The following is a 13,235-nucleotide window of genomic DNA, read 5'->3' on the forward strand; positions in this document are numbered from 1 at the left end:
GGGTCCTCCTGCCCCTCCCCCTCAGAGGCGGAGTCCAGCTGTTCGGACGGGCCAACGGTCACTCCGTGTCCGACGGACTGACCGCTTGCCGTCCGGAGTCCCTCCGTCTTCCCTCGTCCCAGCCCGGAGTCTCTCGGCGAGGATGGCGGCCGGCCTGGACTCTCTGGAGGAGTGCCTGGAGCGGCACCTGCCACCCGCCGAGCTGGCCGAAGCGAAGCGGATTCTTTACGGGGAGGCTGTCAGGTGCGCCGGGACTACAAATCCCAGCAGGCTCTGCGTCAGCTCGGGAGAGGAGGGGGAGAATGAGCCCCCCTCCCGTCTCAGCCTTCTTCCACCTGGCGCCCTCCAACTGTTTTGGATGCGGGACTGCTGGGAGTTGTAGTCCAAAACATAAGGAGGGCACCTGGTTGAACCCTATTGGGGGGGGGCGCAGATTTATTCTCCTCTTAGCAAGTGTGTGGCAGGCAGAAATGAAACAGGTTAAGCTTTCCCCCTGCAGTTGTTGAGAGGGGGAAAGTTTGTGGATTCCTGCTTGTTGCACAGGTGGAGAAGGCATATTCACACACCCCAAATTATAAGGTCGACCCCCCCCCCCTTCTCTACTGCCTCTTGGGACTTGGCAGCAGTCAGTTGGATGGTTGGCCATTTCAGGATTTGACATCAGAGCAGGGAAAGGATGGGCAAGTGTGGCCAAACTTCCAAAAGCCTCTGGTTCTTTTCAAGGCAGCTGGACTCCCTGCTCCCATCAACCACAGGATCTTCATTGTAGGCCAGCCCTGTTGGCTGGAGCTGATGGGAGTTGCAGCCGAAAACAGCTAGCAGGAACCAGGTTGTGGGGCAGGGGCTGCTGATCTAGGATTTGGAGAAGGAGGGTGCTCATGGGTGAATGAGCTTCCCTCAGGATGATCTGTTTGGGTTTTTTAAAGGTGACATGACAAAGGCAACCCCATTTTGAAAAAGGATTAAATTGGAATGCTTTCTGCATGCTGAAAAGGGCTGAGAGGCTATCAAGCCTAACTCCCCACTGTAAGGCCCATACGTGAACCCACATGCGGCCCCCCTCAGCCAGAGGCTTCAACAGAGTCAGCTGCCTGCAGAGCAAAGGACTTGCAGAAGTGGCCTTAGAAATTTATCCAGTAATATACGATATCCTTAGAACAGCAATTCCAAATGTTGGTTCAGGAGTCCACAAGCCGATTACCAAGCCTCTGCCTCTAGGTTCTGTCATGATGTGTTGCATAAGGAATGTATGTGGTATGTGATGTCCGGATCAAGAGAGAGGCCCATCAGAAGGATATCATGGCAGAGTAGAAATGCTGTACTGCATTTAGGTTCTCATGAGATGAAATATTTTAGGTTAGTTTGATGAGGATGGCTTGCTTGTCATACAGAGACAAGTTTGCATCTAATGGAATTTGAGTAAACCAGCCTGTCCAGATCATTGTTCCAAAACAGTTTTGTGTGACCCCACTAATTGGTGAACAGAGTGACTTGCTCAAGATTATATAAGAGGTGTGGGATGGGGAAGGTCTTAACCTTTAACCTTCCTTCTCCTCCACCCCTAAATATTTCTTGGCTACCAAGGTGCATTGACCTGACATAAATAGCAGATATATAAACCTGCCATATTGCTGTTTCTTATTTTGTACAGGACCGGAGGAAGATTGTTGTATTTTTGTGTTCTTACTTTTCCAGGCAACTGGATTTGCCTTCTGCTGCTTTGTCCGCTGCTACAGAAAGGGAGTTTGACCTACAGGGTTATGGATTTGGAGCTGAACCAGAGCAGTTGAGGCCCCCGCGTATTGTCAGGGTGGGGCTGATTCAGAATAAGATCCAACTTCCTACAGATGCACCGGTTGCTGAACAGGTACCAACTTGTAAAGGAAGCTTGTAAAGGAAGTTCCTGCATGTTTGCAATTGCTGGCTCTTGTCTTTCCAAAGGGAGAGCAGCCCCAGCTTCTTTGTACCATTATGCTTTGTCAGAGACTCAAATCTTTTGTGTTGGCCATATTGTGGGGTAGGAGAGCTGGGGGGGGGGGGGAATCACATGTAGCAAGCAATGTGGCCTTTTAGTTTCAGATAGTACATGGTAAACAAGTCTAAAAATCCCAGGACACAAATGTTAATGGCCCTCTAACAGCTGTGGTGGCTCATTTAACAGAAGTAATGTTTTTGCGTTAACTCTGGAAGTATATACAGTCAAACGTTGGTTCCTGAACACCTTAGTGGCCGAACAAATTGGCTCCCGAATTCTGCAAACCCGGAAGTAAGTGTTCCAGTTTGTGAATGTTTTTCAGAAGCTGAACGTGTGACACAGCTTCTGCTTGGGTGCAGGAAGTTCCTGCAGCCAATTCGAAGCCGTGCCTTGGTTTTTGAACAGTTTTGGCAGTCGAATGGATTCCTGGAATGGATTAAGTTCGATAACCAAGGCACCACTGTACTTGATTCTGACCAAACTAAGACTCCTAGAGGGCCATCCATGAAAATTGGTGTCCCTGGTTTTTTTAGGCTCATCTACCCATGTACTAAGGAACGTGGGTGGCGCTGTGGGTTAAACCACAGTGCCTAGGGCTTGCCGATCAGAAGGTCAGTGATTTGAATCCCTGCGACGGGGTGAGCTCCCATTGCTTGGTCTCTGCTCCTGCAAACCTAGCAGTTCGAAAGCACAAAGTGCAAGTAGATAAATAGGTACCGCTCCGGTGGGAAGGTAAATGGCGTTTCCGTGCGCTGCTCTGGTTTGCCAGAAGCCGCTTAGTCATGCTGGCCACATGACCCGGAAGCTGTACGCCGGCTCCCTCGGCCAGTAAAGCGAGATGAGCGCCACAACCCCAGAGTCGTCCGCAACTGGACCTAATGGTCAGGGGTCCCTTTACCTTTTTTACCCATGTACTATCTGAAATCCAAGGGGTGCATTGTTTGCCAGATGTGAAATATATTGGCATTATTTTCAGCTCTCCTACCCCACTAATAAACCCATTTAATTGGCAAAGAGTTTCTTCACTCATCATGTTAAAGCTGCTGCTTCCTACAGGCAGGGTTTCTTGTCAACCCTTTTTCTCTCAGTATTTTGTACATGGTTGAGCTTGGGAGGCAAAATGAGAGTAAAGGTAGTTTAAATGACCTTTACAGCTGACCTTCTCCCTAGGTAACTGCACTACACAAGCGCATAGAAGAAATTGTGGAGGTTGCAGCAATGTGCGGGGTCAATGTCATCTGTTTCCAAGAGGTCTGGAGTGAGTAGTGTTTTGTTCTGCCTATTTAAATCCTCTCTGCTGCTATAAAAGTCAATTTCAGTTGCGTGCGACTCTTGAATAAAGTCAGAGCAGAAACCAGACTCAAACAGAAAGGTGTTGGTGAGCAAGCTACATTCTCTGGGCACAACCCAGGACATCTTTTGTTTCTGTAAAATATTTATGCACGATTCCCACTAAATATCCACTGTGGCTAACAACATCTCCATTAAAAACCATCAACACATTAAAAATTCAGTTATGAAACCTAAAAAGTGAGATTAAACGATCTGTAAAAGTAGCGACAGACGATAAAAGTACAGTGGTACCTCGGGTTACAGACGCTTCAGGTTACAGACGCTTCAGGTTACAGACTCCGCTAACCCAGAAATAGTACCTCGGGTTAAGAACTTTGCTTCAGGATGAGAACTGAAATCGCGTGGCGGTGGCGGTAGGCCCCATTAGCTAAAGTGGTACCTCAGCTTAAGAACAGTTTCAGGTTAAGAACAGACCTCTGGAACGAATTAAATTCTTAACCCGAGGTACCACTGTATTACAGTTAGGACCTCATATCAATAGCACAAAATAGTATGAGAAAGACAGACCCACCTCAAAAGCAGATCTCTGTCACATGCGGAAATATCTTATGGGAGTGACAGGGCGAACTTCTCACATTTCTTATGATGCTCTTTTTGTAGCGATGCCTTTTGCTTTCTGTACACGAGAGAGGCTTCCTTGGACAGAATTTGCGGAATCAGCAGAGAGCGGCCCAACGGCAAGGTTTTGCCAAGAGGTAAAGAGCCAGATTCCTGTCCTGCCTTTTTACAAACCTCCTCTGCACCGCTGTGTCAAAACAGCCTGTGTGCATTTGGACTGTCCTTTCCACCCTGCATGCAAACTTCCAAGAGTGGGGGCATTTTTCTAGAGCTGGGCCCGGCAACCACATTTGTAAGCCAGGGCTGCAACCCTTGGGCAGTGAGGCTGCTTCAGTTGCATTTACCCTGCAATCCTGAGTACATGTTTATTCAGAAGTAGCTGTTATTCATTTATTAATTACATGTTGCACAATCATCTCAAAGCAATGTACAATAAAATGGCAAAAAAGTTACAAACATGGACAACAGAGATATTTAAAATGAAAACAATACAGAATGGACACTCAGGACACAGACATTGTGAAGCAGCCTAACCACCCCTGTGGTTTTGCTTTTGTGTGGCTCCTGGTCATTTCAAGGAGGCTTGCCTAGGAGAACATCTTAGTGGATTGGGCCCCGCTGATAAGTAGTGAGTGAGCTGTGCCATTGGTGGGGATTGCAGGTAGATGTGTCTACAGAGGACTTTTGGGAAGTACAACTTCAGTTCTTTTGCTTTTCAGCAAATGCCTGACTTTCTCCTTTTTTTGGCAAAGAGACGAGTGTTTGTTGTTTTCCCCCTCGTCTGAAATGATTTCCCAATCGTCTGTTTCTTGTTGATCCTGAAGGGACCGGAGTGGCTTGCTGTGCATCCCTTTCCATCCTGCTGCCTTCAGTTTAGCACAGGTCAAGCACGAAGTGATTGTAAATGCCAGATTAATTGCATCTTGGTGGATGTTGTTGTGGTTAACATTCAAGCATATGGGAAAGTAAAATGCCATAAGGGGAAGGAAGAGAAAACATAATTGGATCAAAGGAGACATGACTTATCAGTACTGAGACATAATGCAAAATACACTCTTCAGGGACCAAGGGTAATAGGAGACAAGCTGTTATATCTTTGTTCTAACTTCTCTGGGCAAGACAGTTCCCAGATTCCTTTTTAATGATCTTATGGGACACGTTTCCCAGGAAAGGCGAAGGCTTGGATCTGGAAAAGGTCAAGAGGAGTTTGCGGTTCCCCCCAAAATGCTGGCACTGAAGGGTAGTCTATGGAGGCCTCTAGAACAGCCTGGGGTGGGGGGTGGGATGCTCTCGTCAAGACCAGAGGTTGTTTCCTCAAGGTAGTTGGAGTATGGATTTGGGAAGGAAGCAGCACTTATGAGTCAAAACCTCCACTGTTATGGACAGCAGTGGCATTGCAGGGAATTCAGTGGTTTCTGGCATTATTGAGGAATCATTTCTCCCTTCTTTATGAATAATATTGTTATTAGATTGGGCATAAATAGGATCTGGTACAGAGAGTGCTCCGCATTGCCACCCATGACAGTAGGAAGAAGTTTCTGACAGTAAGAGCAATTTGACAGTGAAATAGACTACCTCGGAAGATGGCAGACACTTCTTCATTGGAGGTGTTTAAGCAGAGGTTGGATGGCTACCTGTTAGGGATATTTCAGCTGTGATCATTGCAGGGGATTGGATCAGATGACCGTTCCAACTCCATAATCCTTTGATTCTTTGACCTCACTCTGTTTTAGCTATTCAGTCAGCAGACTCTTCTGTAGGCATTTTTTCCTTTTCTCTTGGTCTTGCAGGCCTCCTGCCAACTGGCAGATCTCTTGTGAAAACCTAATCAAAAGTCTTTTTATACTCTTCTGCTGTTTCATCCTGCTTTTCTGATATTTGGTGTTACTATTTATTTTTTATTGTCCCAACTGTTCTGATTCGGTAAGTTGTTCCAAGATCGTCCGCTGAAACGCTGCTAGTACATTTAATAAAATGTGGCATCATTTCCATCACGGCTGCAGCTGGCCAGGAAGCACAACATGGTGGTGGTGTCTCCAATCCTGGAAAGAGATACTGCGCATGGGGAGACCTTGTGGAACACAGCGGTGGTGATTTCGAACACGGGTGCTGTGCTGGGCAAGTCTAGGAAGAATCACATCCCAAGGATTGGAGATTTCAATGAGGTGAGTGGTAGCTTTTGCATTATGGGGAAACAGAGCACTCTTGCTAATTCAGTAACAAATTCCTCCAGGAGTAGCTTTTGCAGGGCGGCGGGGGGTTGCCATGCACACATCTAAATCAAGCGAGCATACAAAAAATACGAGTGTCCTTGTACTTCTGGTTTCACTTTGAGGGTCCCTGGCTCCGTGTGTCTGGTTTTCAGGCTGAGGCTCCCAAATTGTTTGTTTCCTGGCACCATGGAGCAACTCATAGGAAAGAAATCCTGTCTGAAACCCTGGCAAGCTGTTGCTGTCAGTCAGTGTAGACAATATTGAGCTAGATGGATCAAACGTCTGACTTGGAAGAAGGGAGCTTCCTAGGTTCTCCTTGTATCTAATATTGCTTAAACCTGTTTGGTATTTGGGGATACTTCCTTTAGCTTGATCACCACAGATATGCCCAGCTCTTGTCATGTCTGCTGCTGCGAGATTTCTGTTAAGGCAGCTGGTGTTTTGGACTCCAGGGATCTCATTCAAGTGTAAGTCTGTGTGTTTTGCAGTCAACATACTACATGGAGGGGGACATGGGGCACCCGGTGTTCCAGACTCAGTTTGGGAAGATTGCCGTAAACATTTGCTATGGGCGACATCATCCCCTCAATTGGCTCATGTACAGTCTGAATGGAGCAGAGATCATCTTTAATCCTTCTGCCACTATTGGGAAACTCAGGTACCATTCGGAATCTTGCTTATCTTGCTGCAGAAAATGGTCTGGTGTATGTGTAAGGCCATTACCTTTGATAAAACCCTCAGAAAATTTGGAAAGCTAAATTGCGGTCTTCTGGAGGAGTGCTCTGTTGTAGCCCTGCCTTATCTCTATGCAGGGGCCAAATTGAGAGGGTCCAAGCAAAGCACATGAAGCTCATGAGCTCTCCTAGCCGAAGGGTTGGCAACAAGGAAGACTACCTTGGAAGTCAGTTATTGGAAGTCTCAGGTAGCTGATGTAAGACAGTGTGAGAGGGTAACAAGGGAGAAATAGGAGAGGACCACTCCTCCAAAGCCTTCAATGCCCAGTAGCCTTGTCCCGACTGTCACTCCATTGGGCACAGAAGGTTACAGTCAGGTAGCTGCTGCCGCCACCCCAGAGTGACTGTAAATATTTTACGCTAAGAGCTCAAAGGGTTTAGCCATTAACTGAGCTGAGACAACAGACAGGCTCTGAAAGGGCGGGGGAGCTTTGGCGGGAGGGTAGAGGTTCAGCAAACCCTGCATAAAACACCTCGCTAATGGGTGAGGAAAGAAAACAGCGGGAAATAAGAGGCAGCTTCCAAAAAAGAGAAGAAAACAAGAAAGAGCCAGGAAAGAAAACAAGGCATATGGGTATCGGGTGTGTCTGGGCACTGAATCCTCTATGGGATTGAAGCTGAACAGACAATGTGTGCACCACTCTCAGGACCTAGACCACTCCATTAGGAAAGCTGGCATTTGTGATCTAACCTGGCTTGAGAGCTTTGTCCCTCTTTGCAGCCAGAGCTGGACTGGCTATGGGCACTGCTGCCAGCAAAAAAGAAGGTGGCCCCTGCCTGGGATGCAGCCCAGGTTCCAAGGTCCTCTTAGAGCCAGAGTTGTTATTTGCCAATGCAGGAGCCTGGGTCCCCTTGCCTGCCAAATGGAGGAGAAGGCTGTCTTGTCGGGGACACTGACTTGGTCAAGCAAGCCTGGCAGCTCTGCCCTTCTCTGTGGCCAGGCCTGGTGGTCTCTGTGGGGCAGGTGCTTCTCTCCTCAGGGCCACATAAAGAGTTGAATAAAACAGGCAATCTGGCTGCTCCTACATTAAAGCCAAAGGTTCAGGGAGCTAGAGCTCTGTGAAGGCCCAGTTGCATAGGAGCATGCAGGGCAGGAACTGGGGAGGAGGAGTTGCATAGTCCTGCCTCTCAAGCAAGACTCACCCCTCCCTGGATAACTTCCATTAGGAAGAAGGACTTTCTAAGTGATGGAGTGCAGCTGCAAGTTGGAGGTGTTTTGTTACAGGAGCTGTTCACTGTTCACTTGGATTGTGTCATGCCCAAAAGAGCATCACGAGGGAAAAGGGCTAGCAAACATCTCCTCCTTTGTAAGGGGTCATTAGATTGTCATCCAATGGCGTCTGCTAAGCTTGGGGGCAAAGTTCAGGATATTCCTCATAATGTATGACTTTCTGCCCGAGCTAATGGAGAGGCTGAGAACGGGGTGTCCTGTTTGTTTAGCTGTTCTGTGTCTGTCGGAGGGTCACGATAATTGGGTGGATGTGAAACATTTAATTTTTACCAGGCAAAGAAAATAAGTGGGTGGTTTACGAAACTCACCACTTTAGGGTTGGCCAAAACATGCTGAATGATTTCTAGGACACTGTGATTGCTGCATGGGGGACATTGTGACCATGCTTTTATTTCCAAAACTTATTTCTTTGCCCCACAGTTTTGTTTGTTTAAATATTTCTGTAACCCCATTCATATGTGATAAAAAGGCATGGGTGGGTTGGAATAAAATGTCTATTCAGAAGAAAATGGCAGATAAGAGACCAGTGGCTAACAGGTGAGCTTTCAGCAAAGACCAGAATTTCTGTGGTCCTAGGGCGGTACTTGCCTCACAACAGAGCAGAGGTAGTTCCACCAAGAGAGCACTACAAATACATCTCTTTTATTTATATTTTGTGTAGGTTTGTTGTGGCACTCTTATAATCAAAGTGAAGCAAGTTTGAAGCCTGATTTTAAGGTAGTCCAGGTTTTTCTCAGCTAATTTGAGGAGAGCTTTGGAGAGCTTGCCCAACAGCCACCCCTAGTTGATAGTTATCTCAAAGTCCACCTTGGGAGAGGATGGACTTTGCTTGGATTGTGCCCCACGTTATTTTAAAGGGCATGCTTAGGGCCATTAGAGAGGCAGGCGGCAGGTGAGTGTGTGACCTTTTGGAGGCATTTCCTGCTTTCTCGGGGTGGTTTTAGTGAGGCGGCATTATTGACTCTTTCCTTGGTTGCTTTATTGCTTTGTGAGAGTATAAACTAACTGGCAGGAAGAGATTTCTTAGATCCCCTGCAGCAGACAATTTCTGCAAATGATACAAGCAAGCACTTGCTGCCCTCTCTTCCCTTCCCCACAACATGTCTGCATTTCCTGTTTCTCTTCCCTCTGCCCCCTGGTATCATCCGAATCAGGGCCTGGCCCCAGAAGCTGCTGATTGCCAAACTGGTCATTTTAGTGATTGCGCTACACCTTTAGAACTCCCTGCTGGAGATCTCCATTACCACCCTCCCCCCGCAGCCCGCTAGGAGTCCTTTATATCTTCGTCTTTCTTTCTTGCTACACATCCACTATAGAAGAGGACAGCGCAATCTGTTATCGTATTTGTCAGGTGGAGAGATGTAAGGTATCATAAACAACATTAGCTTGAATCTCCAGACGCTTGAATTGTTTTTCCAAATTGCCTCATGTTGGGCTGGAAATGTCCTTCTGCAGTCAGTCTTATTCCTGTGAAAAATCAAGCTGTTCCATTCTAAAACAAAAATGTAGCTTTTTAAAAAGTAAGAATGAAAAGCAATACAATAAAATGTGCAACAATACAAATTAAAACATAGAATCATGGAATTGTAGAGTTGGAGGCGACCCAAATGGTCATCTAGTCCAACCTCCTTAAATGCAGCATTGGTTCAAACAGATAAACAGATGGAGTGAAGGGAGAGTCTTGACAAAATAAGAAACTTCTTTAGAATCCATTTATAGACACTAAAGGATTTGTGGTGTGGAAAGCACAGCAATCTAAATGAATCCCAAAGAGGTTCCCTGTCTCCCTGCTCCCCACAGGCATATTAAATAATTCACCCTTCTACAATAGTGCAAAATGGAAGACAATTTAGGGACTTGGAAGGGGAAAGGCTGTGCAGGAGTCGGGGAGCTGTTGAGGTGAGAGCTGCAGTTGCCAAAGCTGGGAAGCAGCCCCTGAGCCTGTCACAAGACGACATCGTGAAGAAGGTGGCCTGTTAAAAAGTGGTATTTCAGGTGATGTAAGAAAGGCTCTGAGTTCTGCATTCATGCCTCTTCCTTTATTATTTCCAGTGAATCCATGTGGCCCATTGAAGCGAGGAATGCAGCCATTGCGAACCACTGTTTCACCTGTGCCGTCAACCGGGTGGGAACGGTGAGGCCTTTCAGCTCTCTGTGCTTTGAGATGCCACCAGTTAGGCTCCTGCTTGCTAAAAACAGAGCCCTGTGTGGAACTGTAGGGTGTAGCATCAAAATCCCCCATCTGCCCTGCCCCTCTAAGTGGCTTTTTAATGCTACTCTCCCCCGTTCTGCATCTTCTCAGCTGCCCTGCCGGCTTCTCTTCCCCACAGCAAAGAAAGTGAGTAGGTTTGTGAAGGTGTTGCTGCTTTGGGATAGCCCAGTGTTGTCAGAAGGTTCTGAGTAGCCAGGAGATGTTGTCTGGAACTGTTCTCCCTCCCTACGTCTCTGGTGGGCCTTTGGCCACCTTGCTCTGGGAGCCAGCTCCTTGAAGGTGGTGAGGACATGCACACTTGCTTCCTGCTGTCACGGATCGGGAGAAGGCATCAGTAGAAGGTGAGGCTGCCAAAAGCCCTTCCTTCCCTGTTTCGTAAGGAGCGAAATAACCCCCATTCACAGATGGGGTTTGCCTTTCATCCATCAAGGAAATCAATAGACTGAATGTGGAGACAGGCCGCTCTAGAGGATGCAAGCAATACTTTGCTTGAAAGCCAGACACAGCTGATTAGATTTAGAATGATAAGAATGGCTTCTGTGTCTTGCATTGTTCATTTCAAGTTTTTCAGGGTGGGTGGGGAAGGAGAAGAGACTGCCTGGTGCGAAGCAACAGTGCCATCTTCCTTTCATTTTGCACTCTTCTGCTGCCGTAAGGGTGGCTTGATGAATAATTCCTTCTGGGTGATGACTCTTCTGCTTCTTGCAGGAAGTTTATCCAAATCCCTTTACATCAGGAGATGGTGGAGAGGGTAGGTGCCTTTGTTTTCTTTCGTATGGAGAGTGATACTTGTGGGGAGTCTCTTTAGCATGGGGTGGTGATAGCATGCCAACAAGGATAGAGGTTCCTCCTTCCAACCTGGTTGTTCTCTTCTGTGGTGGGAAGAGGTTTGTCCAGCACCCTGGGAAACTCTGAAATGGTTTGTGGTACAGTATTGGCCAAAAGGGCCGAAAAGTTAACTCCTTTAATGTTGAATTCTGCATTTATATCTAATAATGTGTTTGTTCTGAGGTCACTGAAGACAAGAATCAGAATAGACAAATAACAGATTCATTAGACAGTTGTCTTGAACATTGTGAAACTGTTTGTGAGCAACAGGGTACATTTTAGGTACCTTTTGCTCAAACAGAAACTTGTTGCCCCCCCTTTCCCCTTCAACTCAACAGGACAGCAAGCAGCTTTTGAAAGCGAAGGCCATTTGAGATGGCACAGAATGGGGAGGGAGCGGAGGGCAAGACTCTTGGAGTCCCTGCAGCCAGTGGCGTAGCGTGGGGGTGCAGGGGGGGGTCGGCCGCACTGGGCGCAACATCTGGGGTTAGGGCAAATCCACGGGTTAGGGGGCGCAAATCCACAGGTTAGGGGGCGCAAATCCACGGGTTAGGGGGCGCAAATTACTTGCCTTGCCCCGGGTGCTGACAACCCACGCTACGCCACTGCCTGCAGCACCTCAAAGCCACCCATAGTTTCCATCTAGCCACACTGGCAAGTAAATGGGAAGCCAAAGGATGGGAGAGGCCAGTGCAGCCTCTCCTACCTGCTGGCCAACCTTCACTGTTCCTGGGAAATGTTTCCTTATCTGGCCTCCTCCTGCCACCTTCTGGCTTTAACAAAAGGGATTTATGCTGTAATAAATTTGTTGGCCATCTTTTTGTTACTTTTCTGTGCAAAGGAGGATCATAGGAAATCAGGGTGCAAATGTCAGATTGGTCTAGGGACCATGGGTGTAGCCAGGATTTTTTTAAGGGGGGGGCAGGCATTTTGTTAGAGGGGAGCAGAACCTCAGTTTGCTATGTATTTTTTGTTTTTATTGATTTAGGAGAGCAACTGCCCCTCCCTGCCCCCACTTTACACCCATGTTAAGGACACAAGAAGTGGTCTGCTACGGAATAAAGATCTTGGTCTATGTAGTTCAGTAATGTCTTCACTGCAGGGAGCTCCCTAGCACACCCCAACACAGCAGAATCACTTTCCTTTCACATCAGCCAAAGCCAGGGGTGGTAGTGGTCCTGCCTAATGCTGGGTTTGGTTGCTGTGCATTTAAGCCCAGCACCAAGCGAGACCAGTCTCCCTTTGCATTGGCTGATGTGAAGGGAGAGTGACCCTACATAGCCCTGGGTTCTTGCTTTGCATGGTCCTTCAAAGGCTCCTGACAACCAGCTGGTTGGAAGCTGCACAAAGCAGGCTTTGGGCAAGTTTTGTCCTTTCTGTCAAGGTCTGCCCTTACCTGTATGATGCAGGTGTAGGGCAGGTGGGTATGGTTTGCCCCAAACAGTCAAGACAGGCTTGTTGGCCAGAGGTTCCCCCCACCTTACTCTAACTGTTCCATCACCCTGCAGGGCTCCCATTTTGCTATATTCAATTTGTTTCTCTTGCTTCTTTGCTTATATATGAAGCCCATCGTGACTTTGGTCACTTTTATGGTTCAAGTTATGTGGCTGCTCCGGATGGGAGTCGGACCCCTGGCCTCTCCCGCACCCAGGATGGGCTTTTGGTGACGGAGATGGATCTAAATCTTTGCAGGCAAGTTGGGGACAAATGGAATTTTAAGGTAAGTCTTTTTTCATTAAGCAAACCCTCCTGTTTCTATCTGATTTCCAGTGAGGCTGAACTCTGCTGGCGTTCAGTTGAAATGCCAATTGGCTTCTATCTCTAAGTATATTCTGGAGGAGAGAGACTGTTCTGGAATGGTTTAAGATTTTTCTGGATCTGGGGCTGTGCAGTCAACAGCTCCTGAATTATACCAGGCTGCTGCATCTGACCCAAGGGTACCAGAAAGTTACCTTTAAAGTCTACACACTCTTTTGACATTAATGAAATGACCTCCTTTGGGGAAGGGTGTTGCGGGAGGGGGATAGTGCAGTATGTATATTTTACAGCATCTTTTATATGCACGTTTTAAACTACCCATTGAAAGTGGTAGGTGAAATTGCATAATGGACACCTACCTGCAATGTCTCCT

The 13,235-nt window shown here is 47.3% G+C and overlaps 1 protein-coding gene across 2 annotated transcripts in view; it reads left to right on the forward strand.

Annotated features, from left to right (window-relative positions):
* Positions 1-25: 25 nt before the first annotated feature.
* The window catches only part of UPB1 (beta-ureidopropionase 1), a 30,039-nt gene continuing 16,829 nt past the window's right edge, over positions 26-13,235 (forward strand). Inside the window, exons 1-9 of one of the 2 annotated variants that reach the window (XM_028711148.2) lie at positions 29-243; positions 1,696-1,867; positions 3,146-3,233; positions 3,929-4,023; positions 5,890-6,051; positions 6,588-6,757; positions 10,117-10,198; positions 10,985-11,027; positions 12,670-12,824. In XM_028711148.2, coding sequence (XP_028566981.2) covers positions 143-243; positions 1,696-1,867; positions 3,146-3,233; positions 3,929-4,023; positions 5,890-6,051; positions 6,588-6,757; positions 10,117-10,198; positions 10,985-11,027; positions 12,670-12,824 — 1,068 coding nt within the window. In that variant the 5' untranslated portion in view covers positions 29-142. Of the gene's footprint in view, positions 244-1,695; positions 1,868-3,145; positions 3,234-3,928; positions 4,024-5,889; positions 6,052-6,587; positions 6,758-10,116; positions 10,199-10,984; positions 11,028-12,669; positions 12,825-13,235 lie in introns of both variants that reach the window. The other variant, XM_077920792.1, reaches the window with a different exon arrangement.

Source organism: Podarcis muralis, chromosome 16, assembly GCF_964188315.1.
Source record: "Podarcis muralis chromosome 16, rPodMur119.hap1.1, whole genome shotgun sequence".
NCBI classification, from domain to species: domain Eukaryota; kingdom Metazoa; phylum Chordata; class Lepidosauria; order Squamata; family Lacertidae; genus Podarcis; species Podarcis muralis.